Source organism: Equus asinus, chromosome 2 (assembly GCF_041296235.1).
Source record: "Equus asinus isolate D_3611 breed Donkey chromosome 2, EquAss-T2T_v2, whole genome shotgun sequence".
In the NCBI taxonomy this organism is placed as follows: Eukaryota; Metazoa; Chordata; class Mammalia; order Perissodactyla; family Equidae; genus Equus; species Equus asinus.
The window spans coordinates 123284056-123311350 of NC_091791.1; the positions used below are offsets into that span (position 1 = coordinate 123284056).

The 27295-nt window shown below is 48.1% G+C and overlaps 1 protein-coding gene across 4 annotated transcripts; it reads right to left on the bottom strand.

The window, feature by feature from the left end:
- Window positions 1-14: 14 nt before the first annotated feature.
- CHRNB4 (cholinergic receptor nicotinic beta 4 subunit) lies at window positions 15-17756 on the bottom strand. 4 transcript variants are annotated; one of them, XM_070504397.1, is made up of 7 exons: window positions 17508-17693; window positions 12947-13095; window positions 11794-11947; window positions 6941-6985; window positions 6729-6838; window positions 4944-5934; window positions 397-1646 (listed from the first exon to the last, which is right to left on the bottom strand). In XM_070504397.1, exons 4-7 carry the CDS (start codon window positions 6965-6967, stop codon window positions 1506-1508), a joined length of 1269 nt encoding a protein of 422 aa, XP_070360498.1. In that variant the 5' UTR covers window positions 6968-6985; window positions 11794-11947; window positions 12947-13095; window positions 17508-17693; the 3' UTR covers window positions 397-1505. The 4 variants fall into 4 exon arrangements, with proteins under 4 accessions (XP_014711930.1, XP_070360498.1, XP_014711929.1 ...); XM_014856444.3 differs by lacking the exon at window positions 11794-11947 and having other exon boundaries at window positions 15-1646; window positions 17508-17756; XM_014856443.3 differs by lacking the exon at window positions 11794-11947 and having other exon boundaries at window positions 6729-6985; window positions 17508-17695.
- Window positions 17757-27295: the final 9539 nt, after the last annotated feature.

Genomic DNA, 27295 nt, shown 5'->3' on the forward strand with positions numbered 1-27295 from the left:
TCACACAAAATCTTATATGTGAATGTTTATAGCAGCTCTTTTCGTAATTGCCCCACACTGGCAGCAATCTACATGTGCTTCAACGTCCACGTGATGGAATACTACTTAGCAAGACAAAAGGACAAACTGTCCGCTCAATAACTTAGATGACTCTGAAAGCCATTATGCTGAATGAAAGAAGCTACTCTCTGAAGGCTACATCCTGTATGATTCATTTAAATAGCATTCTTGAAAAGTCTACACTGGACGGAGGGACAAGAGATCAGTGGTTGCCAGGGGTCGGGGTGGAGGTAGGCATGACCAGAAAGGAGTAGCGAGAGGGAGCTGTTTTGGGTGATGGGTCTCTCCTATATCCTGATTACACAAATCTATGCATGGATTAAAACTCATAGAACTATACGTAAAAAGTCAATTTTATAGTATAATAATATAAAAAATAGAATTTTAAAAAAGTTCTCCATTCCACAAATATTTTGAATGTCTACTATGTGCCAGGCACTGGGCAAAAAATTGTATGTGAGAGAACCCGTCAGAGCATCTGTGAGGGAGACACAGCTGAACCCAGCCGTGATCTGAAGCAGAACGTGCCCAGGGCCGCGGAGCGTGGAGGAGGGGACCTTCTCTTCAGCGGGGAACCAAGGATGGCTGCTCCCAGGAGGGACATCTGAACTTGAAGGAGGAATAGGAGCTATTCATTCATTTGGCAAACATTTATTGAGCACCTGCTGTGTGCCAAGCTCTGTCCTAAGTCGTGGAGATACTGCAGCGAATACGAGGGACCATGTCCCTGCTCTCTCAGAGCTCACACTCTAGAGGGTGAGATGTGGACAATAAACACACCACCAATTAAGAACTTCAGGCACCGAGGAGCACTCGAGGAAGGTGTCAGTGTAAAGTGGCCGTGGGGGAGGACCCTTTAGAATAGGCGATTGGGGAAGGCCTCTCAGGGAGGTGACCTTAGAACAAAGGAAGGACTGGAGCAGAGCTCTGAATGATGCAGCCGTGGGAGGAGCTTGGGAGGCCCTGGAGGAAGAAGGTTGGGGTAGAAGGTACAGCAAATGCCAAGGCTCTGAGCTGGAAAGGATCCTGAGTGTGAGGGACTGAAAGAAAGCCAGGGAGCCTAGTGGTCAGGGGGAATGGAAGGAGATGGGGTGAAAGGTAGGCCAGGATCTGGGCAAGATGCCGGGCACATGGTAGGTGCTGCTGTTTTGCTTGTCCTTATCCCCAGGGCCTGGGGCAGGGAAGGAAGACCAGCCAGAATTCAACTGTCCCCCTCCTGCTGAGATTTCCTGGGGGTCCTCCAAGGCCTTCAGAGAAGATAGTCCAGGGCCCCCATCCTCACCCCTCCCACAGCCATGGCTGTTTGATGGGGTTGATGCCCAATGGTCTTATATTTATTTAGGGCCTCATCAGCCTTGATCCAGAAGGAAGCAGCAAACTGCCCACTTGGCTGCTCACATCACCTCACCCCACAGCCCTGGGGGCCCTCAGACACACAGGGCAGCCTAGGGCCCCTCAGAGGGCATGTGGGTCTGGAAGAGGGGAGGTAGGAAAAGCCCCACGGTGCCGAGCACACATACAACCACGAACACCCACAGGAACAGCCGGTCGACCACCATGGCCACGTACTTCCAGTCCTCAATGACCTGCAGGCAGACAGAGGGACCAGTTATGGGGGCTGAGCATGGGGTCCTTCCTGCTTTCCCTCCTTCCCTGAGTTGGGCCCTCACTACCTGGCCAGGGACCCCACAGGCCACCCAGAACTTGGAGTGGCAAGTTCTGAGTCCAAGGCTGGTCTCTCAGCTGGGCTCTGAGGTCCTCAGTCCACCCCTACCTGACCCCCGCAATATTGCAGAGCCAATGGGAACTCGGGCTGTACAGAAAGGTTAGGAATGGAAGGGGTTATTAACACCACACGTTGTGATTTGAAAACCAAATCTGATTATAAGTAAGGCCTGAGGATCACAAGGCCCCTTCTGTTATTCTCACTCTAAGTCTCCTGCGTGAACTGGCTCTGCCCAAAGGAAGATTTGGGGCCCAGCTAGCTGAGTAGGGTGGGATGCTGGGGCCTGCAGGACACCTGGAAATCTTGCTGTTTAATTTGCTCAATTCCATTAATAGCAGTGTCTGCTAGTGCCTGTAATTAAGACCCAGCCTCCTCCTGCTGTATCATCTAGGTTTCTCTCTCTGGTCTTCTCAGAGCCCAGTGTGGGGTTGGCAGAAACCTGGCTGGCCTCCAGAGGTGCCACCACAGATATGCCTGCCTCCTTTGCCTCAGGGAGATGCCCTGAGAGAGCCCCAGCACCCTGGCCTCCTCCCCCATGCCTGCTTTCACACCTGGCCCAACTGGATCCCTCTGCATACTTTCCCTGGTGGAGAGTGGCTGGATCAGGACTCGGCAGAGGCTCTGGAGTTGGGAATTTGGGCAGCAATAGGCAAGCTGACATCAGTGACCCGATTTATCAGGGCCCCGTCAGTGATGTGCATCGACCCTCCGGGATAAGCCTGTGTCAACCAGCCCCTCAAAGCCACAGCCAAACACGGCTGCGGCCCGTGCCCATGATGCAGCAGGCCCTGCACAGCTCTGCATGCCGAGCTTTCCTCGGCTTTCTTGGGTTTCTTTTTGACAGCCCTAATTTCAAACGACTTTATTTTTGGTGTGTGTATGTGCTTTTCCCCCTCTTTTTATATTTTTGTGCTATCTATAGTGACCAATTAATCACCAGGGAGGGTGAAGGCGCTTCTGATGAGAAACACAGCCTGGGCTGGCTTAGGGGCTGACATGCTCCAGAAGGGAAGAAAGCCTCTTTTTTTCCAGATGGACATGAGAAAGACAGTAAGTCCACCATGTGCTCAGTACAGGGCAAGAAAGTTTAAGGACATCACAAAGATCTAGGTACAGAGCTTGGCACTGCTCCAGGCCAGCTGTGTGACCCTGGACAAGTCAGTGAGCCTCTCTGAGCCTAGCTTTCCCTATTGTAAAATGAGGGCTTGAGTAAATACCACTTCACAGGCTTCCTGGGAGGGTTAACAGTAATGTTTATCAGGTCCTGGCAGAGCACCTGATGTGTGGAGCTCAATGAACACTGGTGATTATAAGAATGGTGGGTCCTGCCTGGCTGCTTCCCATAAGAGGCTTTAGATTAATTAATTAACAGCAGGAGACCTGTGAGTGCCAATGGGGTGGTGAGGCCTTTAGAAGAGAAAGTTCAGCCAGGAGTACAGGAGAGCAGTGCTTCTAACCCGCATGTGTACACAAACCTCTGGAAATCTGGTTAAAGATACAGGCTCCTGGACACCCCCACAGAGATTCTGGTTCAGTCGGAATGGGTGGCCTCGAAGTTGTAGTTTGAAAAGTTGCCGAAGTGGTTCTCATTTAGCCAGCAGGGCCCCAGGCTGCCTATTAATATTTGGGAGCCAGTGAATTAGGTGATGCTGAGCTACTGGATGGTTTTAAACAAAAGAAAGCACAATCAAATTAAATTTTTTAGAAAGAGAAATCTGATAGTCCTATTGAGCTGTGCTTATCTAACTGGAATGTGCCTAGGAAACTCCTGGGGATCTGGTGAAAATGCAGATTCTGAGCCAGCAGATCTGGGGCAGCCTGAGATGCGGCGTTTCTAACAGCTCCCCAGTGACGCCCATACTGCCGGTCCAAGGCCCACACTCTGAGGAGCCAGGGTGTAGAAGAGCTCATGCCCTAGATTCCATTTGTTAGCAGATCTCTCCTTTCTTTTTCACAGAGTGATTCTGGAACTTTTCTGGCCTGTCCTTTTCCCTCTGTGCTAACTAATGGAATACCAGTGCTTTCCCTTGAGAATGGGGCTGGTGAGAAGGAATGGCAGAAAGTAAGAACGGGGAGATGCCCTCTTTTTGACATGCAGCTGCATGTTGTGTATTAAAAACCTGTTCAGAGTCTGATCTGATAAGGTGTTAAAATGAGACTATTCACAAGACTGTGGAACTTGTTCTCCTGCCCAGTATGGAAATTTGTGTGAACATTTCTAACCATTACCATCACCTTCTGTGTTTAGTTGTTATAAAATTGTTCTTTGAAGTGTTATCTGTTCAGAGGCGTCATTTGAGACACCTGAACTCTAGCACTCATTGCTTTGTCCTGTGAAAGTAAAATTAACTTCTTTTTCAAAATCTGTAATTGTAGTCACCCTGCTTGATAATTTATTACCCTGGTAGCAATAATATTTTAATTGATATTTCTATAGTCCTAAAAGCTATGTGTTTATATGGCTTCTTGGCAAGCTTGAAGGGGACGGGAGCAGACACCCTCAATGCTCCACCCAACCTGTGTCCCTAAAGGCTGCAGAAGTCATTTTCCAGCCCACTGCCAGCCTCTCACTGCAGACGCCTGCATCTCCTCTCTTCTCTGCCTCAGGCCTTTCTCTAGCACCAAGGGTGCTTGCTCCACAGCTGGCTGGCATAACCAGGAAGTGCGGGGGAGTTAATACCAGAGGCCTACCCTGAACCCACAAGGGATGGGAGCTGATGGGTAAATACCCACACTTCCCTCCCGGGGGATGATTTTGAGGCTTGTTCTCAAGCCTCAGACGGTCCCTAGTGCCCACAGCAGTATCCTGCTCATGAATACCCAAATTGGCTCTCTTCCTTTCTCTGTCTCCCTTTCCCTACTTCCTCACTGTGCTTCCTGGCATCACTTCTCAAATCAACTACCTTTGCCCAGGTCTTCATCTCACGGTCTGCTTTTGGGGAACCCAGAACAAACGAAAAAGGATCCCTGGTATGTATTTCCTCTCCCCCAATGCATGAAGCTATAATAAAACTCATTTCAGTTTTGGATTCCTTATTCAAACAGAGAATTTGAGAGCCCTTGTCTGATATGAATTAACCATGGGACATGGGAAACCGGTGATATTATCTGAGGCTCTCCCATTGGGCAGGTGGCAGGGGCTGGGCTAGCAACTTACACTCTGATCTTGATCATCACTCTTCATGTGCTGGGCGATGAAGCTGACGCCCTCTAAGGCCTCCTGCACATCCTGCGGGAACCTCCCGGAAGACCTCAGCCGGAAATCGCTGGGGATACCTGCCCAGTCCAAGCCGGCTGGAGACTTGGGAGCTGCAGAGGCAGGATTCACTAAGTACATGGAGTTCCCATAGAGGTTGGAGGAGCTGGCAGGGCCCGTGGCCAAGGCAGTGGTGGCAGTGGGCTCGGACTTGGTCAGGCGAGACTGGCTAAGCTGGGGGGCCCTGGAGGGGCTGCTATCAGGGCGCTTCATGAAGAGGAAGGTGGGCAGCTTGTATAGGAAGCAGTGCTTGACCCAGGGCGCCATGGTGTGGGTGCTAGGTGAACGGTGGTGTACATTGAGCACACAGACACTGGTGACAATGGAGAAGGTGACCAGCACCATGGTGAACATGAGGTATTTGCCAATGAGTGGCACGTCGAGGGAGGTGGGCGGCACGATCTTGGAGATGAGCAGCAAGAAGACAGTGAGCGCCAGCAGCACGGAGATGCACAGTGTCATCTTCTCGCCACAGTCGGAGGGCAGGTAGAAGACAAGGATAGCCAGTGAGGTGATGAGCACACAGGGGATGATGAGGTTGATGGTGTAGAATAGCGGCTTGCGCTTGATGATGAAATCATAAGTCACGTCCACATAGCTGGGGTCCTGTGGGTTCACCGTCCTTCGCCCTGGGAGGGCTACTATGTCCCACTCACCACTGGGGGTAAAGTCATCCATGCTGGCCGTGGGCGACTTGAGGACCATGTCGATCTCCGTGTGGTCGTAGGTCCAGGAGCGGAACTTGAGGGTGCAGTTCTGCTGGTCAAAGGGGAAGTGCTTCACCTCAATCTTGCAGGCACTCTTGTAGATGGCAGGGGGCAGCCACAGGATGCTGCCATTGGAGCGCACCACCACATTGGTGTAGAGAGACACCTCATAGGTCCCGTCCGCGCTGGGGGCAGGGGCAGGGCATGGAGGAGAACATCATGAAATCCATGCTGAACAAGGCCTGGCCTGTTCTCAGAACTTGCCAAACAGCCCTTCAGGACTGCTTCTCACTAATCACCCTTCCAGCCCCTGTGCCCTCACTGAAAAAAAAGGCCTGCTTTACTTGGCAGCTGCAGAGAGAGCCCTACCATGAAGCAGCCTGAAGGCTTCATGTGGATTAGCTCATTTAAGCCTCACAGGGAGGTTTTATTATTATCCCCATTTTACAGATGGGAAAACCAAGGCTCACAGAAGTTAAGTGACTTCTTTAAGGTCAGAAAACTAGTAAGAAGTACAGCTGAGATTTGAACTCGGGTCTGTTGTCCCTGGACCCCATACTCATAATCCTGTCATGCTTCTGCCAGTGTAACTACGACCCAGGAAGAGTCTCTTTAGCTCCCTCCGCTTACCTAAGATAGTTATGCATAGTGAGTCAGTCCTACCAACATCCAACCCTGATAAAGCAATTGAGGGTTAAAAAGAGAGTATGAAGGACAGAAAGAGCACTGGACTGGGCATCAGGATGCTAGCCTTGGTCCCAGCTGTGCCTGAGTGAGTCAACAGGGCTCTCCCCTTCTCTGGGCCTCTGATTTCCCATCTGCAACTGAGGACTCTGGCTCTCTTCTTCCAACCTCATGGCTGGAAGTCTGGGTGAAGCACAGATGGAGCCCATGGCTGGACTCAAGCCTGGAGGAGCCCCAAGGGCTGGGCCTGCTGCCTGGCCTGGCCCTCACCACCTTGGCCAACCCTGCCACTCACTTGTTGTAAAGCACAATGTCAGGCAGCCAGATGCGCTTTGCGGGTATCCTCAGGATGTTCACACCCTCATAGTGGGAGCTGTTCCAGGCCAGGCGATAGTCAGTCCATTCCTGAGCAGACAGGCAAGGCCCTGTCACTTGTAGGTCTGTTGCCACCAAGGGGCAGCCCTGGAGGAAATGCCTCCAGGGCTGGGGACCCTGCAGGGCACTTACCTGTTTCAGCCAGACGTTAGTGGTCATGATCTGTTCTCGCTCATTCTGGGGAGTGAAATGGGCTATATCAGTTCACCGAGTAGGAGGAGCCCTCACACATAGACCCCACTTTAACATGTGAAGGGCTCTGAGCGCCAGGAGCCATGTGACTAACTGCCAACCCAACATCTCTTGGATGGCTCAAAAGTATTTCATACTTTTGTCTGAGACAAAACACATGATCTGTACCCAAACCTGGTCCTTCATTGACATTGCCTTCTCAGTGAATGGCACCCCCTGCCATACAATTCCACAGCCAGAAACCTGGGAGTTGTCTATGACACTTCACTCTCTGATCCATCAGTAAGTCCTGTAGATTGTATCTTGTACATGCATCTCAAATTTGTCTGCTTCTCTCCATCTCCACTGCCACCATCATCTGTTGCCTGGACCATTGCAGTAGCCTCCTAACTGGTCTTCCTGCTCTGCCCTGGCCTGCCCTTACTCTATTCTCTACAAAGCAGCCAGGGTGATCCTTTTAAAATCTCACCTCGTCAGAATACGTCCTCTGCTGAAACCCTTCACTCCCTCACCGTATCATCCAAAGTAAAAGCCAAAATCCTGCCGCCTCAACCCCTATCTCAACTAGATCTTTCTATCTCAACACTCCCCCATTTGCCCATTCCACTTCAGCTACTCTTGTCTCTGCTCCTGCCTCTGCACATGCTGTTCCCTCTTCCTGGAAATCCACACAGCTGACTTCCTCACTTTCTTCAGGTCTCCTCTGCTCTGCCTACATAAAATAGCACCCTGTCCCTCCCTCTCCTTCTTACCCTGCTTTATTTTTCTTCGTAGCTCTTATCACCACCAGATACCATCTATTTATTTGTGTATTGTATGCCACCTCCCACTAGAACTTAAGTTCCTTGAGGGCAGACGGCACCTAGAAGGGTATCTGGGATGTGTCAGATACACGATAAATATTTCTGAAGAATATGAAAATCCTACCACAATAACCCAGACCCCCATAATCCATCTCTCACCTGGACCACTATAGGACCTTCCCACTGGTCTGTGTCCATGCTGCACCACCCCCCTCCCCAAACACACACCCCTGTCCTTCCCATGCAGCCAGAAGAAACTTTCCAAAGGTCCCACCACTTCCCAATCTTATCCCTGCTTAGGTCACTTCTGTGGCTTCTTCCACATATAGAATAAAAATCTAACTCCTTCACAGGGTCTGCAAGGCCTTGCCAACTTTTCCAGTCTTTTTTTACCTCCCCATGCCCCTTTTTCTGTGCTCCAGCCCACTGGCCTTCTTCAGTTCTCTGAATGTGTCTTGTGTTCTCAGTCTGTGCCATTTTTGCCTTCCTCCTCTTCACCAAGATAACTTACAGCAACCTAATTTCAGCCTGGGTGTCACTTCCTCAAGAAAACTTTCCTGAACCCTCAACTAGGTCAGCCTATCAATAGGATAAGGTTCAGCTGCCAATAACAGAGAGCCGAAGTAACACTGACTTAAACAGAGTATAAGTTTTTTCTCTCATGTAACAGTCTGCATGTATATAGTGGTTCTGTTCTGCGGAGTCCTTAAGGACCTAGGTTCCTTCCAGTTTTCTTGTGCATGGTCCAAGATGATTGCTGGAGCTCCAGCCATTATGTCCACATTCTAGGCTGTTGAGGGGTAGATGGGAAGAGGAGACAGAAGAATGTATGCCAATTGTCTTGTTTTAATTAGAGTATTTAGGCCATTTACATTCAATGTAGCTACTGATATATTTGGGTTTAAACCTACCATCTATCTGTTTTCTGTTTATTCCCTTTTCTCACCTTGTTTTAGATTTTATTATTCCATTTTCCCCCATATTAATGTGACTCTCAGTAGTTACCCTGAAGACTACAATATGTATATACTTTTTAGATCATTTTAGAATCTAACATAAATTAATACTTTTACCACTTCCAGAACAAGGCAAGAACTTTAGAACATTTCAACTCCATCTACCCCCTCCTGACTTTTGGGCTATTGTTGTCATGTATTTAATTCTACATATAATTAAAACCTTGCAAGATATTTTTGTTGTTTTGTACTGTCAATATCAATGCAGATTCCCCCATTTACTCACCCTTCCCGCTGTGCTTCATTCTTCCCTACCTGTCTGTGTTTCCAGCTGGGATTGTGTTCATTATGGTTAAAGAACATCCTTTAGTATTTCCTTTAGTACTGGGTCTTCTTGTGTTAAATTCTCTGGTTTTTGGTCTGAAGACATCTTTATTTAACCTTCACTTTTGAAGTATATTTTCACTGGTTGTCCACTTCTAGGTTGCAGTTTTTTCTTGCAGCGCTTTTAAAATGTCATTAGATTTTCCGACTTCCATTTTGAGGTGTTAGTTTTATTGTTGCTCCTGCCTCCCCCCCCACCCCCCACCCCCCCACCTTACTCGTGAATGCTTTTAAGATTGTCTTTGTCTTTAGTTGTCAGGAGTTTGAGTATGATGTCCCTGGGCATGATTTTCTTTTGTATTTATCCCTCATGGGGTTCATAGAGCCCCTTGAAACTGGAGCTTTGTGTCTTTAGTCGGTTTTGGAAAAGTCTGAGCCAGTATCACTTTAAATTGTTCCTGTCTTATTCTTCATTTCCATTCTTTCTGGAACTCCAAATACACATTTTAGATCTGACCTTTTTATCATGCACCATATTATCTTCTTTTCTGTATTTTCCATCCTTTTTTCTACCATTTGTCTAGATATTTTCGATTGTCCTTTCTTCCAGTTCATTAACTTTTTCTTCTTCTATGACCAATCTGCTATTAAACCCATCCAATGAATTTGAAATTCTCCATCATTATAATTTTCATGAACATATTAGTGGTTATTATTTTCCTTTTGAGAAAATTTATTTGTTTTTAATAGTGATAAAATACACATAATATAAAACTTACCACTTATTGACAGTTATTTTAAAGTCTATGTCTCATGACCCCAATATCTGAATCATTTGTGTGTCTGGTTCCATTGTCTTCTTTTTTCTCTTTGTCTTTTTTTATTTTGTCTTGTGTTATTGCATGCCTAGTAAATTTTTATCTGACTTTATCTGCCTCCAGGGAGTACTGACTTTGGCTTTATGGCAGACAAGAGTAGGAACAGATCACCTTGATCTAGTCTGTGACTGAGCTGGTTCAAAGCAGGTTTTACTTTTTGTGAGGGCTAGTCTATTTTTGATTCATTTTTACTCTTAGGGGTGGTCCTTTCAAGGTCTCCACCAAGGCCCCACCTCCTTACTGGGGCTCAAACTCCAATATGTGTCACCCAACCAGTCCTGTGAGAGTGCCAAGCATTCAGCTAGGCTTCCCAGCCTCTAGCCACCACTTTGTGCTCAGCTCCTTAGCCTCTTGGCTCTCTACTGTTTAACAGTCATCACGTTTGGGGAATAGCACCACAGACTGTCAGGGTCACCTCCTGGAACCTGGCCCCTCAAGTCCTGGCTGAGCTCTCCAAGACGTTCAAACAGACTTTGCTTTTTATTTGTATTTATTTATTTTTTTTGGAGAAGGAGGGCCTTTGTGACCAGCTTTTCTAATTTTTCTTATGGAAAGGTTAATCTACACAATCTACTTTGCCTTTACTGAAAGTTGAAAATCTTCCTCTGTCTTTAAAAAAATAGTTTTAAGTTGAGGTATAATTTATATGCAGTAAAATACATAGATCTTAAGCATACAGTTTGACCAGCTTTAACAAATGCAGTCCCCGTGTACCCCACCTCCTTTCAAGGTATAGAACATTTCTATTACCCAGAAAGTTTCCCTGTGCCTTAGTCTTGTCCCTCAGTCCCCCAGCAGCTGCTGAACATGCCTGAGGACATTTGTTCAAGACCTGGCCTTCCCAAAGAGCTGCTTCTGAAGGTCTGTTTGCCTTACCCAGCACAAACTCCTTGCCTTCTCCCTAAAAACTTCCATCTTTAAACTGATCATATCTAAACCCCACCCACCTCCAACATACGGAAATTCTAAGCCTGAAGACTTAGAATATGTTTTGTGCACAGCTTTCAGGATTGGGACAGCTCACAGTGCAGTCACGGGTAGGGGTTGGAGCCTGCACCCTTCCTCCTCCTAGTAACTTCCGTTACCTCACAGGACCCACAGAGCAGATCTGGCAGGGGCAACCTGAACCTGGAAGCATGACCAGAGCCATCTGCCTGTTTACCAGGGCAGCAGCTGCAGGGTAGCTGCTGGGCTCACCCCATTAAGCAAAAAGCCCTTGGCTGGACAGTAATACTCAGACACCAGCCTGGTCAAGGCCTTCCAGTTGGCTTGCAGAGGGGAGAGGGACAGGAAGCACAAGGCTCTTCATCCGTCTGCCATTCTTGGGCTGTGCTTCCTCCAAGGGGAGGGAGCCAGCCATTAATTTGGCCAAAGCCTTCTTGAGAACTATAGGTTGGAGAGGCTGGGTTTGTGGGGGCCAGCTGTGCTAGGTTGAGAGGCTGGGAGTAAGAAGGCAGCCACCTGACCAGAGGAGTTTCAGCCTCTTAGTTATCTCCTTCCACATGGCTGGTTACAGCACCCTACACACTCCTCATGGGAACGCTCCCCTCAGAGCTGCATCCAGGGGCAGAGTTCCAACCCTGTGGGTGGGAACGTGGGAAGGGCCACACAGGAAGGTTAACAATGGGCCATGGTTCCCTCAGACACCCCCAACTCAGAGACAGCAAAGGGGAGAAGGAGAACTCTCTGGCACCTCAGCCTTCCTCAGCACCCCCCAACCCTACCCCACATCCACACATCAAGACCTGACAACCCTACTTGTGAACTCTGCAATCAATTTCTCCTTTCCATACCTGCAGCAACTTCCTTCATTGGTCCAGACCCTTACTTACTTGGTTAGACTGGTGTAGCAGCTGCCTCTGGTTCTGGCCCTACACCTGGGCCTCTGAACCCATCAGTTCCCCCAAACCAGTTCCTATCTCCCCCAACAAGTAGGGGTATGTGAGGTCATCTCTTGAGCAGACTGGCAGAGATCATAGGGCAGGGCTGTGAGGACAAGGAGGAGAAGATTATGGCCATGTTGGAGGCTCACCGGTCTAGGGCAGGCCCATTGGCTGCCTACCCAATGATCATTCCCTCTCACTTCTTCTTCGTTAATAAAACCATGACTTCGTTAGAAATTGGATACTCATGAACTTCATGGGCCCTTCTCTAGCTTTTTCGCCACGTCTCGATAAGTCTAAGCTGACCATGGTAATTCCATTCCTCCAGCCAGTATTGGTGAAGGCTTAGGAATGAGCTGTAGCCCTGTCCACTAAGTGGAGGACAGGTTGCCTAGACGGCAGGTCTCTGGGAAAGTTTTCCTCATGGTCAAAAAGGGACCCAAGAAAGGACTTGCCGTTTCCTGCCACAGATATTGTCATGTGGTGATTTTATGTTTGGAGTTATGGCTGCCATCTTATAGTCATGGGGGAAATAACAAGAGAATTGCAGAGCGCTGACATCATTGACAACAACCTACAATCATGACACCGTTGAATTACTGCATTGACCAACTCTGAAACTATTGGCCTATTCTCGTTGTGTGATATAATAGATGTCCTTATTCTTTTAGCCACTCATAGTTGGATGTTCAATTACTTGAAGCCAAGTATTTTAATTGATATTGAGATCGTGGATTTGCAGCTGGCTCCAAACTGTGAAACTGGTGTGTACAAAATGGGCAGGACATCCCAAGCAAAGAGAAAGGTATGTTCAAAGGCACAGACAGCATTTTTGGAATGAAAGAATCATAATGTAGAGGCAGAGTTAGGGCCCTCAAAGTTTAGGCAAATTCCTTAATTTATGGATATGGAAAAAGATTAGGTGAATAATCTGGGACCTTGTCCAGAAGTCTGGGCAATGCCAGAAGTAAAACCCAAGTTACTCAACTCGCAGCCCTGCACACTGAATGGGCACTCCTTTCCCCAAGACCTGGCCAGCGCCCTGAAGACCCATCATGCCTCTCCTCCTGCACCTTGAGGCACAGCTGGCCCCTCCACCTACCACGCTGATGAGCTGGGCCAGGGAGAGCTGCAACTGGATGGAGATGAGCTGGGAGGAGCTGGTGGCTGGGCGGATCAGGTTGTTGTAGCGGGTTTTGTTCAGAAGGTCATCCATGAGCTTCTCCTCGGCATTGGCCACACGGCAGTCCCCTGGGAGAACACATAGTCAGATCTGCTGGGCCCTCTGCAGCTGATGGACGTGAAGGGGAGAGCTGCGAGGGCCAGGGAGCAGAAGTGCCCTCAGGGCCAGCTCAAGCAGCTAAAGTGTTGGCAGGCCTGCCTCTCCTTGGGGACTTCAAATTAAAAATATCTAAGACAGAGCTCAGTTCTCTCCTCCCATGCCCTACGTCTTCCTCCTCCTATTCCCTCTAGCAATGAATGGCACCCCACTCTCTAGGCATCTATTCCAGAATCTGGGCATCTATTCCTGATCCCTCTCTTGGTTCATCCAAGTGCCTACCGATCTCTGTCTATTCTGCTTTCCAAGTCTCTCAGTCTGGCCTCCCATCTCCACCCCTCCAGCCCTGGTCCTGGCTCACCACCCTGCCCTGGGCTCTTCCAGTAGCCTTTTGTTGTCTCCCCACCCCAACTCTGCCCCTGCCTTCATGTAGCATGCAGTGCCAGAGTGGTCTTCCTACAGCAAACTGAGCTAGAGCCCTTCCCTGCCCGCAGGCTCTCCAAGCTGTAGGCAGAGTTCAACCCAAATGTTTAGCTGGGCTCCCAGAGCCCTTTGCCCCCGCACCCCCGCCACCAGCTTGTCTTCCTCCACCTGATGTTTCCTCGCCTCTCCACCTCTATGCCCAGATACTCACGTTCTGGCCAAACCCTACTGTTTTCCTTTCCGCACTTGTAAGTCTTTGAGCACACTCTTTCTTCTGCCAGGACTGCCCCAGGCCACCGGCCACCAAACATCTGCATGTCTGTCTTGTGCAAGAAACCAGAAATGGCTCCTGCCTCAGAGAGCTGCCAGTGTGGTGGGGGAGAGATCTCTCAAATGTGGGTTTTCTGTGCAGAGCTGGGTGGATGGTGCCTTCTCTAAGAAGAACAGGACTGGGCTGGGGGAATTTCCTGGGTTCAGGCTTGGACCTACAGAGTGCAAGGTGCCTTTGAGACGCCAAGTGCTGGAGTCCAGCTGATAGTCAGCTAATGGTCTGGAGCTTAAAGGAGAGGTCTGGGCTCAGAGTCATATTCAAGACCCAGCAACGCAACATCCTGAAGGGAGCCCAACCTCACTGTGATCCCCCTGAGCTCCCACAGCCCCAGATCTGCCCCTCTCTACACCCCAGATCTCTTGCCAAGTGGTATTCAGGTCTTTGCCCCATTTCCCTCACATGTCTGGGAGTGAAGGTGAGGTTCAGGTCTCAATCTTGTTTACTCTGGTGTCTTCAGGGAGAATGTGTCAGGTATGGGTGGGGGGCACCTTGGGAAGAGGGAGACTCAGGAAGGTCATGGATACCTGAGCTGGAGAGCCTACCTGCAGGGAAATGGATGAGGGTATGTAGAGGAAGTAGTGTGAGAGAAGAATAAGAGAATAAGGGAGGCTGAGGAGGTGGGGGTGGGGCTGCCAGAGAGGGGCTGCAGGCTTACCAGGCCCAGGACTCCAGGACTTCTGAAGGGCCAGTTACTGCATTTTACCAAACCCTTCCCTCTGGGTGGGTCCAGAGCGTGAATTGCCCTGATTAAGCAAGTCTGAGGTAGACTCCTGGGTGGGTGCTGGGCTGGACACAAGACCAGGAGGAGCAGCCGCCACCCTCCCTGCTCCAGGCATTTTCCAACTCGCTGCCTATCTGGAGCAGATGCAATATTTAGTGCCTTGTGAAAGATGCTCCCAGCGCACCTGCTGCCTGCTGTCCCTCCCCGAGACTGCCCCAGGCTGTCCAGAGAGGGTCCTCTGGATGCCTGGCCTACATTCTGAACCCCGTCTCTCATCCCCTGGACCTCCTCCCAGAGGTCAGCTGCTTGAGTACCCTGGAAGCCAGTTGGTAGCCCTAGGCTGTAGCTGGATCCCTCACACAGCCCCTCTTTAGTATATATATTTGAGCTGACTCCTCATTTCATAAAAAGGGGTGTGACTTGCCCAAGCCCATCTGGCATGTCTGGGGTGGCTCTGGGGTCAGAATCTGCAGCTTCTGGCCCCAGCCCTGCCGTGCTGGGGGAGGCTGGATCTGACATCTCTGCAGCCCCAGGAGGCTGGTCCCGCTGGGTTCCTGAGAGGCCAGGGCCCCTCTGCAGGCCATGGGGCTTGTGTTCCAGCTCTGAACCCACCTGAGATGCTCAGGTTGCTCTCCTTTGGGTCTGTCCTGCCTCTCAGGCATTCAGCTGGCCCTGAGGGACCCTCGCCCATCTTGAGGACCAGCTATGGGCTCCAAAGTTAGAGGTTCCAAAAACCTTAGGCCATTTAGCCCAACCCTCTGTTTCTCAGCCGAGGAAGCAGACCAAAGAGGGAAGGACCTTACTCAAGGAGCTCCAGCAAGTCAGTGGCAGAGCCAGGTCTAGGAGCCTCTTTCAGACAGAGGCCCTCTCGGGACCCCATGCCTTCTTTAGTGCCCTTGTTAACTTCCCCTAAGGAGATGGCCCCTGCAGAGGCCATACTGATGTCCAGGGTTGAGTGTGTGCCTGTGTTTGTACTTGTATGTGTGAGTGTGTAGGCCAGAGTAGGAATGACCAGCAGAGCTGCTGGTGCTGGAATGTACTCCCACCCCCCAACAAAGGAGGGAAAAATGCCTAGAACAACACATTTAGGCTTTCCAATCTGCTGCTTTATGCCTGTGAGGCCTGCTGGGTTCAAAAGACAAGAGACAGGCCTCTGACCCCTAGATGGCAGGGTTGGCCCAGAATGGGTGGAAGCTTCTGGGGCACAATTGGGGGTCACATCCCAGCCCTGGGGCTGACCCAGTCAACAGAGAGGCCACCACTAGAGGTCAGTCATGACTCAGTGATTCTGATGAGGAGTGGGCCCAACCTGCCTCTGTCCAGGACCTGGCCTTCCTAGGCCTTCCTTCTCTGGGAAAACTGCTCTGCAGCAGAAAGGAATTACAACCCAAGAGGAAGCCATGGCTGGAATCCTAAACTGTGTGAGTGTGTGTACAGTTTGAAGAAGCATAGCTGATCTTAAAATCTATATTGGAAGAATGGAAAGATGATACCTATTGTTTTAGAATACAAACTACAGAAAATAAAGGTCAATGTAATCGTCCTGGCAAGTAGGCATCTGAAAGACAGAGTGATTTTCACTTGGGGGTGTGCTTAACCGAAGAAGGGAACAGGAGATTTGTATTTATTAAAAGGCAGCTGTAGATTAAAAAGAAAGCTGGAATGTTTACCTTTTACACAGAGCTCACGATATATTATCAATAGCTTCTCTAATCGTATGTAAGAATCACCTGAATGCTTGTATAAATGCAGATTCTCAAGCTCCATTTCCAGAGATTCTGATCCTCTGAGCCTAGGATGGGGTCCAGGAATCTGTACTGGGTGGTTCTGATGCAGGTGGCCCCAGGACCATGCTTACTGACTCACACATCTGAGTCCCCAAGTATGTAGGCAGGGCATATCATCCCCATAGAACATATAAGGAAACTGAGGCTGAGAGGGGAAAGGAATGGCATGGGGTCACCCAGCAGGTGACAGAGCCAGGATACACATTGAATGCAGACACCATCTTTGGTGAGAGCTCCACTTCCCTGTAGGAACTTTGTATGTCCCCCCACTCCTACCTACAACACCCCCTGTGCTGTATCTCTGTCCAAGGAAGATGTAGTCCTGGTCCTCTATGCTAACTAGGGCTCAGAGGACAAGCTTGGGCCAGAGGGTAGAAGCTAAAAGAGTCCTCGGAACTCAGGTGGGGAATCTGAGGCCCAGAGAAGGCAATCCTCACCACATCTGGACTCTGTCTGGGAAGGACTGATTGGATTTCCCTTCCAGGTTTCAGAGTCTACAGGTTCCTGAGTGGCAGGCTCCACCTCACCAGCCCCGCCCTCAGCCAAGCTGGCTCCCCAGGCCGGCCAACTCCCAGGGATGGGTGACCAGAGGCAGTGGTGCCATAAGTGTGTGTTTCTTAGGAGATCCACTCCCAAACTGCAAAACATTCCAGGGCTGGCGATTTGGGCAGCCCATCCCAGCCCGGCCCCCTCCCCCCGACCCCAGCTAAGTTTCTCTCTCTCTCCAGTTGCACTGTGGAGGCTGAGCATCGGGTTTGCTCCCTGGTGTCTACACCTCGCAGGCGAGGAACCTGTCGGGACCAGTCGGTGTCCCGCAGCCTCCCTTAACGCCGGGACTGAGGGGAGCTCCCTGCAGAGCCGGTACCACCCAGCTCCGCTGCCCCGCCCAAAGGCACTCGCTGCGGAGGGTGGCCCTGGCAGCCGCGCAGAGAGGAGGTCCTCACCCTAAACCTCGCAGACCCACTCACCCTGGCCTCAGCCCCGCCCATGCCCTCATCTGGCTGGGGCAATCTCGGGCCATTCTCCCGGGCGCAGGGCACCCTCCCTCCCTTCCCACCTGTGGCCAGTCCAGCCGGGCTCTGCTCGAACCAGGCGTCCCTCCCTCCTTCCCCGAAAACTCACCGGGCCCGCAAAGGGCAACCAGGGAGAAAAGGACCAGGGGATGCGCGCTCCTCATGGCGGGTGGGGGCTGAGGAGGCAGCTGCGGCCAGCTCAGCTGTCGGACCACCCGGGCACCTTCGAGCCGTGAGCAGTCGCTTTGAGCGCCGGAGCCGGCCGCGGAGATCTGAAAGCGCGGTGACGGCGGGCACTAGGACCCAGCCGAGAGCCCCTCCGAGCCCTGCACGGGCAGCAGCCGTGAGCTCCGCCCTCTCGGGGATGGGGCGGGGCGGAAGAGACCCCGGGGCTGGGCCGGCTCTTCTGCACCAACACGCGAGTCTTCGCCCGGTGGCTGACCATGGTACTTCCCGACCTACTAGAGGCTCCCAACCTTCCTCGAAGGGAAGACGACGGGGACAGCGCGTGCACCCTTTGTACACTTGGGGAGACTGAGGCAGTCGCTTGCCCTGGATCCCTCCACTGTTCGGGAAAGTGGTTGTACTCCAGCGGCGAGGTCCCTGGGCGTTGCCTGCTGTCTGAACTGAGGACACGGGAGGTCTTTCGGAAAATGATTTCAAGTCCGTACCGATGGGGTTTAAGAAAAGTAAGGAGCATTGCAGAATGGGGAGTAAGCCAGCTGGAGTAGGGCACAGCTATCTGCAGACACTGGGGGAAGGGCGTTTAGGAAAAGTGTGTGAATTTTGGGAAGGTGAAATAGCTCAGGGTCCTCTTACCCAGGTTGGGGTACTGGGAATGGGAGAGGATGGGGCCAGAGTGGGCTGGCAATGTCCTCCCTCTTGGGCCTTACAACCTGGGCTGACTAGAGGCAGCTCAAGTGACTCAAGGGGGCAAGCATGTCCTCTCCCAGCCAGGTGGTCCTCACTCGCTAACTGTTGGAATCAGTACCATTCCCCTGCTGGTTGGGAACCTCACAGGACAGGAATCAGCACCAGGCCAGCCAGACTTCTGGGCCTGGCCAGAAGTGGTGCTTCAATCCGGGGTCCAAAAGAACCTCTGGCAGATTCCTGTAGCCCATGGCACTCCCTGTCCCTCTCACTCCAGTCCCCCACCTCCTCACCTGTCTGCATCCCAACAGGCAAGTCTAACAACTGGAGGAACAAAGTGGGAAGGGCCAGGTCTGGGGAAGTGATCACCTTAAAAAGGCAGCTTTACCACCTTCTCTCCAGGACTCTCAGTATTCCTTTCATGCTGCTTCCCCCAATGTCTTCTTGCTACAATCTGACATGTTGATATATGATCTTTCAAAAAGAACACTGTTGAAATGTAACTGACTTTCCCTTTGGGATGGTTTGGAGAATTTAGATTTGAGCACATCCTCTGTTCTCCAAACTGCAACATTAAATAGGTGAAGTCTATAAAGTAAATAAAAAAGACATAACCAGGCTGAAAAATAAAATCTCCATAAACCAAAATCAGAAAAGAAATGCAAAGTGGTGAGGGCTGAAGCCTGAAGCTGAAGCCTGGAGCCTGCTGGGCCCTGGAAGCCAAAGTCACTGGCAGGTCCTTTGAGATAAAGAAGCACTAAAAGGCTCTCAGCTGGGAGCTAGGGGCTTGGGTGTACCCCCATCCCTGAAAGGATGGTGGGGGGTGGGGATCTGCTGCAGATATGTTTATAGGATGTGTATTATCCCCAATATACCACAGGGCAGGAGCTTAAAAATGCCATAAAACCTGGAGGCTACTGCAAAACTGTAAGTCAGGTGAGTAAAGGTGGGTGGGTAGGAAGAGAGAGCAGGAGAAAATATAATGTCCATTCAAAATAGCCTACACTTGTGCCAGAATGTAAGGGAAGTGCTTGGAGATGGAGACACAGAAGCCACCTTAAAGGACCTCCATTGAAAAATCGAAGTAAATAAATGATTGAAAGTTTAATGATAAGTGGGAATCTTACAGAGTTTCAAAATACCTCCCCAGAAAATGCTTATTAATATAAAGGGAGAAAAGAGTTAACTTTACAGAGGAGAAGCCTGGCAGATACCACCTGTGGTAGGCTGAATAATGACCCCCAAATATGTCCACATCCTAATTCAGGAACCTGTGAATGTTACCTTATGAAGGGCGCTTTGCTGATGTCATTGAATTAAGGATTTTGGGATGAGGAGATTCTCCTGGATTCTCCTGGTGGGTCTGAGGTAGTCACAGGGGTCCTTATAAAGGGAGGCAGGGGGTCAGAGTGAGGGAATGTGATATGAAGATGGAAGCAGAGATAGGAGGACTGTAGCTATGAGCTAAGGAAGGCCAAGGCAGCCTCTAGAAGCTGGAAGAGGCAAGGAACAGATTCTCCTTTGGAATCTTCAGAAGGAACAGCCCTGCTTTGATTTTAGCCCTGTAAGACTGATTTTAGACTTCTGATCTCCAGACCTGTAAGAGAAAAAAGAAAACTATGTTGTTTCAAGCAACTACTTTTGTGGTAATCTGTTACAGCATCAGTAGGAAACTAACATACCACATTAATCAAGTGATCAAAATTGACATCACCAGTAATGGGGCAAATCCAAATTGTGTACCACCTGACAGGATGCAACTGGAAGAACACAGAATCACTTCTGTGATATTCCTGCCAAAGGTGGATGACTTGAATCTGGTCATAAGGATATGTCAGACAAATTGAGGTTAAGGAACATTCTACAAAATAACTGGTCTGTTATCTTCAAAAGTGTCAAGGTTGGGGCCGGCCCAGTGGTGCAGCGGTTAAGTTCGCACATTCTGCTTCAGCGGCTCGGGATTCGCCGGTTCGGATCCTGGGTGTGGACATGGCACCACTTGGCAAGCCATGCTGTGGTAGGCATCCCACATATAAAGTAGAGGAAGATGGGCATGGATGTTAGCTCAGGGCCAGTTTTCTCAGCAAAAAGAGGAGGATTGGCAGCGGATGTTAGCTCAGGGCTAATCTTCCTCAAAAAAAAAAAAGTGTCAAGGTTATGAAAGTCAAGGAAAAACTGAGGAACTGTTTCAGCTAGAAGGAGACTAAAAAGACGTCAAATCTAAGTGCAATATATGATTCTAAAATGGATCCTTTTGCTCTGCAGGACATTATTGGGACAACTGGCAAAACTTCAATGGGGTTCTGAGGATTAGATAGTAGTAATATATCAGCGTTAACTTTTCTATATCGATGACTATATGGGAGAATATCTTTATAGGACGAAAGTTTTCAGAGATGATGGGGCACACTGTGTTGTAAACATATTCCAAATGATGCAGGGGGAAGAAAGTTCTTTGTATGGTACTTGCAACTTTTCTGTAAATTTGAGATAGAAATATAGCCAACAAAATAAAGAAATTGGTGAATTCACTCCAGGTGAAGTAAATTTTTATAGAAGTCTGACAAATATGTTTTTAAAAGCAAAGAAAAAGAGGAAAAGCTATTCCACTTATTTTTCTGAGGATAATATAATCTTGGTACCAACCAGAACAAGGACATATAAGAAAGGGGGATTATAGTCTGATCTGAGTTGTGGGTCTTTGTCACAGAAGGACGGCATGGAACAGTGGTTAGTGCATGGCCTCTGCAGCCAGGCAAGCTGGATCTGTATTCTGGTGCCGCTGTTGGTATTTTCATGACCTTGAGGAAGTGACTTGACTTCTCTGTGCCTCAGTTCTCTCATATTTAAAAGGAGGAAATAACCTTCACAAAAGCCTTCTAGGATGAAATGAACTAATTCATGTAAAGTGCCATAATGGTGCCTAGAACATAGAAAGCACCTAATAAATGTTAGCTATTATTAGCTATTGTAAACATAGATTCAAAAATTCTAAATAAAATAATGCCAAGTCCAATACAGCAGTGTATAGACAAAAAAAAAATGCGTCATGGCAAAGTAGGGTTTATTCCAAGAATGCAAGAGTGAGTCAGCATGAGATAACTCACTAATGTAATATACCACTTTAACAGATTACTCATTCAATGCAACCTGTTAGCAAACTGGGTTCCTTAACCTAATAAACATGCAGCGATGATCATACTTGATGGTAGAACTTTAGAAGCAATTTCCATCAGTCAGGACTTAGACAAGGCTGCCTTCTATCACAGTTTCTATTCAACATTGCACTGGAGGCCCTCGGCGATGTGTTAGTTTAAACTATAGGAATTGGCTATTATTTTAGATCACAGGCTACCCAACATCAGCAACTTATGATCCAAACTATAATAGAAAGCAATAAAAGACATAAAATTTAAGAATTGGCAAGGAAAACTACCTGTATTTGCAGATGATATGACCGTCTATGTAGAAAATCCAAGAGAATATACAGATAAATTATTAGGACTAGTAAGAGAGTAAGGTTGTTGAATTCAAGAGCAACTTAAAAAAATTATTAGCATTCAGAGCTGGCCCCGTGGCGGAGTAGTTAAGTTCACGTGCTCCACTTTAGTGACCCACGGTTTGCCAGTTCAGATCCTGGGCACAGACCTGCGCACCACTCATCAAGCCATGCTGTGGTGGCATCCCACATAGAAGAACTAGAATGACTTACAGTTAGGATATGCAACTATGTACTTGGGCTTTGGGGAGAAAAAAAAAAGAGGAAGATTTGCAACAGATGTTAGCTCAGGGCCAATCTTCCTCACCGAAAAAATGTAAAAGAGCATACGGAACATTTCATAAGCATTGGTCCACAAGAGCCCTTGTACAATCTCTGCCAGACACAGGACTTGATATGGGCTAAGTTATTCCTCTTCCGTGGGCTGGTGATCAAGCTCCCAGGGAATGGAATAAAATTCTCCTCACCAGGCAAATACACAAGTCCCCAAAGACATGATAACAAAATTATTAGCATTCATATACGTGAGTAATACCAAATTAGAAAATGTAATAGAAAAAGAGATTTACTCACAATAGAAACACAAACTTAAGAATACATCTAGAAAAATATACACAAGACCTTATATGAAGAATATTATAAAAATTACTCAAGGACTTAAATGAAGAACTGACTAAATGGAAATGTATATCATATTTATGAATGGGAGGACTCAAATTATAAATTTATCATTTCTCACAAAATCTATAAATTCAACACTCTTCCCACACAAATCCCAATAGAATTTTTGATAGAACTTAACAGGCTGACCACAAAATCCATGTAGAAATTGAGGGCCAAGAATAGTGTAGCACACACCCTTGGTGCCCTGCTCATATCCTCAGCATCACCAACCCCCTGCCTGCCAGGGAGTTGATGCCTCCAAAGGCAGCCTCAGTGTATTAACCATGCCTTTTTATTTCTGTATTTTCTGATATTTTGACATCTGGGGTCTTGCTGATCCTGAGGAGAGCCCCTCCCAGGGTTAGCCAATTCCTAGAGATAGTAAAGGACTCACCTCTAAGTGCAACTTTCTTATGCAAACCAACCAATCCAAAGCCCATACCCTCACCCACCTCCTTATCAGGCTCTTAGACTAAGGGCCACTATCCATCTGCCCCATTCACCTGGGGCCAGGTACCAGAAAACTAGGTATAGCTCCTGTGTCCCAGAGCCCACTGAAATCATTCAAAGTAGCCAATCCTAAACCTGCTTACCTTGCCTTGCCTTTCCTATGAAACCACAATAAAGGCTTGTGTCCATACTTTCTTGTCACTCCCTCTGCCTCCTGACTGATCCTGGTGCTTCTCCATGTGGCCCTGCATGGCATGCCCTGCCTCCTGTTTCTAGGGATCTGTGAGTATAAAAAACTTCCTTCATTACAGTCACTCTGTGTCTGTGTGTCTTACCATACCTGGTTAAAACAAATCCCGGGTACATTTTAAAACAGCCAATGAGGAGTGGGAGTTAGTGGATAAACACTCCAGCTTCTTTGCCCCTGAGTTGGAATGAGTCTGAAGTGTCCAGTGATATTGAGCCCCAGGTAACCTCTGTGGTAATCTACTTATTAACATACCCTCTATTGGCTTTCTTCCCTTCTCTTTCACACTTCCCCACTCCATTGCTTATGCTTCCTGGGATCACTTTCTAAAGAAAAAGCTTGCACCCAAATGCTTGCCTCAAGCTCTGCTTCTAGGGGAACCCAAATGAACACATTTTTAAAGAATACGAGTGACATATGGAGTGGTAGGGAATGGAACTTATTAAGAGACTTAGATGTATTATAATGCCATAGAAATTAAGACAGTGAAGTGCTGTCAAGGGGATCGATAAATAGACCACTGGAAGAGAAGAAAAACCCAGCAAGAGATCCGTGACATATGGAAACTTGAAATGAGACAGAGGTTGCCTTGTCCATCAGTGGGGAGAGGAGGGAGTATTCCATAAATGGTGTTGGGACAACGGATTATCCGCATGGAAAAGTAAACACTGTTAAATACAATTAGATCCCTGGCTCACATCATACCAAAAATAAATTCCAGGTTGATTAAAGGTCTAGTTGTGAAATGAAGAAATTTTAGATGGAAATATAGGAGGATATCATTAGGACTGAGGTAGAGCCTCAGTCAGTTTTGGCTCCTATAATAGAATACTGTAGACTGGTTCTTAAATAATTCACATTTATTTCTCAAAGCCCTAGAGGCCAGAGCTCTGAGGTTGGGGTGCTGGCGTGATCAGCTTCTTGGTGGGGCTCCTCCTCCTAGTTCACAGATGGCCGCCTTCTCCTTGTGTCCTCACGTGGCAGAGAGCAGGGAGAGGACACCAGTTCTCTCATGCCTCTTCTTGTAAAAACACTGATCTCATTCATAAAGGCTCCACACTCACGACCTCATTACCTCCTAAAACCATCACACTGGGGGTTAGGATTTCAACACATGAATTTGGAGAGGGGGGACATAAACATTCAGTCCATAACAGGTAGAAAGTAATTTCGTAAACAAAATACTAAAAACATAAACCTAAAAGAAAAATGTTGTTAGATTTGACTTCACTAAACTATGTAAACTTCTATCCAACCAACCATACTACAAATTCAGTTTAAAGAGAAACCACAGACTGGGAGAAGATCTTTGCAATTCATATAATCAACAAATGGTATGTCCTAGAATATTTAAGGAATTTCTATGAACTTTTTACAATAGTCAACAAACCAAAGAGAAAAATGGGCACATGCCGTGAACATGTAATTAACAGAAGTGGAAACTCGAATGGTCTGCAAATGTGGGAAAACATATTTAACCTCAATAGAACAGGGGAAATGCAAATAGAAACAACAAGATACCATTTCATATGATTTAATGAATTCATATAATAGCAGATGCTAGAAAGGATGTGGAACAACAGGAACGCTCATAAGCTGCTGCAGGGACCTCTGCGCTGCCAGTTTAGGGAGAAACTGGCATTGTAATGTGAAGTCGAACATGCTTGTGTCCAGCACCCAGCCCTTCCACTTCTTGGTGTGGACTCACACCTTTACACAATGATGTTCACAGTCGCCCTGTATATAGTAGTGAAAAGTTGGAAACAACTGAAATGTCCATCAATAGGACCACGGAGGCACGAACTGAGGGGTAGTCATACAATAGAATATGACCTAGAGCCAAATCGGGCCCATGGCGTGGTTTGTACAGCCCGGGAGCTAAGGAGAATGGTTTTTACATCATTAAAGAGCTTTTAAAAACAAAACAACAGCAAAAAAAGGCAAAACAAAGAATGTGCAACAGACACCACATGTGGTCTGCAAAACCTAAAATGTTTACTATCTAGCTTTTTACAAAAATAGTTTGCTGACCCCTGATTTAGAGTCATGTTAATTAACATAAATAAATCTTTTTAAAAAATTAGTGTTCAGCAAAAAAGTAAGTTTTGAATAATCTGTACAAATTGCAGACAATATATTATATAAGTTAATGTTTAAAAACGTGTTTGAAGGTACCCACGTGAGTAGAAGAACTATAAAATTGCACAGGAGTGATAAACTTGACATTCAGAGTAGTGGTTACCTCTGGAGGTGGGAAGAGAAATGAGCTTGAGGAGAGGTTCTAGGGGTTTTCCTTGTATCTCAAATGCTTTGTATCTTTACCTTTTTTTTTTTGAGGAAGATTAGCCCTGAGCTAACTACTGCCAGTCCTCCTCTTTTTTGCTGAGGAAGCTTGGCCCTGAGCTAACATCCGTGCCCATCTTCCTCTACTTTATATGTGGGACACCTACCACAGCGTGGTTTGCCAAGCAGTGCCATGTCCACCCCCAGGATCCGAACCGGCAAACCCCGGGTGGCTGAGAAGCAGAACGTGCAAACTTAACCGCTGTGCCACCAGGCCAGCCCCAAATGCTTTATTTCTTAAAACAAGAAAAGGAGATCTGAGCAACGATGACTAAATGTTAGTAAGTTCTGATGAAGCTGGATAGTGGTACCCAAGTGTTCATTATATGATTTCCTTACAGATTTATGTATGTTTGAGATATTTTGTAATTAAACAAAAAAATTTTTTAAAAAGGAGTGCCTATTGATGAGTGGGCCCAGGAGGATGATGACTGTGGAGATGGGCAGCACCCTCCTTGCTGTGTGCCTCATCCCTCAGCTGGCCTGGCACCTGCTGCAGACTGAGCAGGTGTCCAAGGGTCAGGTAGACAAGCTGATGGCCTGGCCCAGGGCTCGGCCCATGACTGCCACGTGCTCTTTCTGCAGTTGCTTTGGCAGTGGGTGAGATGCAGGCTGCAGCAGTACTCCAGAGAGAGAAGCAGCGTGGGATCTGCCAAAATCTACTGCAGGACTCAGGGTCCGGGTTCTGCATCTGTAGTGAGAGGGTGGATTTTGTGCTCTCCGAGAATTCATCCTTGGAGCTCTATTTTCCTGAGGCCAGGGCTCGTCCTGAGGCCTGTGGGTGATGCCCTGGACTCCAGCCTCTTCAACTAAGGTAATAGGGGCTGAGCAGAGGTCTCCCTCCTAATTCTTGGTATTTAATCCCCATCCTAGAATGCCTTTCCTTGTTGGTTCACGCTTCTTACTAAGAAACAAACACTGGACACACACACACATATTCTTGGGCATCACCCAGCCACAAGACAACTAACTCTCCCCTTTTCCTGCCCACAGAGAGCCCAGAACTCTGTTTGTGGAGCTGCAGAGCAGCATTGCTCCTGAGGCCTTCAGGCTCAGGTTCGAACGCTGCCCATGTGAGCAGAAGTGCACTGAACTCTGCAGCTGACTTTGAAATGTCTAAAAGATAAGATGGAGGGATAGATGGATTGATAGATGAGGAAGTAAGTCTAGTAAAAGGTTAATTATAGAATCTAGGTGATGGGTATTTTAGAGTTCACTGTAAAATTCTCGTAACTTTTCTTTTTTCATTCTTTTCAAGCATGCTTGCAATTACTTGTTGAAACATTTTTATGACAGCTGCTTTAAAATCTTTCTGAGATAATTCCAACATCTCTGTCAGCTTGGTGTTGGTGTTTGTTGATTGTCTTTTGTCATTCCTCGTTCTTGGTATGATGAGTGGTTTTAGATTATGTCCTGGACATCTTAGATATGATGTTTTGAGACTCTGGATCTTATTTCAATCTTGTGTTCAGTGCTAGATAGGAGTGGAAGTCCAGGCTCCCTCTGCTGTCCTCCGTTGCTGCCAGTCTGGCTGGGAAGGGGCGGGGGTCTTGCTACTATGCCCCAGTGGGCCCCGCTGGTGCCTGGTGGTGAGGTGAGGGGCTCCTTGCTCCAGCCAGGCAAGGATGGAAGTCTTTGCTGATAGTGTGGGTCTAGGGCCATGGTTTTTCAGGGATATGTGGCTGGATGAGAACAGTTAATGTCTAGAGCTTTCTGTCTTGATGGGCTGTGCCTTTCCTTGTCCTTTGGTTAGAGAGAGCAGCCTGTGTTAAGGCTTTTTTTTGTCTGTGCCCATTGGTGTTTCCGGGTTGCCGGCTTCTCTAGC

Excerpts from the sequence above, each read along its gene's own strand:
- CHRNB4 (XM_014856443.3), bottom strand. The coding sequence starts at position 17,562 with ATGAGGAGCGCGCATCCCCTGGTCCTTTTCTCCCTGGTTGCCCTTTGC. Across the intron at positions 5,935-6,728 it reads GACATTGTGCTTTACAACAA|CGCGGACGGGACCTATGAGG; the intron begins GTGAGTGGCAGG and ends CCCTGCCCCCAG. Across the intron at positions 1,647-4,943 it reads GTGATGATCAAGATCAGAGT|GTCATTGAGGACTGGAAGTA; the intron begins GTAAGTTGCTAG and ends GTCTGCCTGCAG.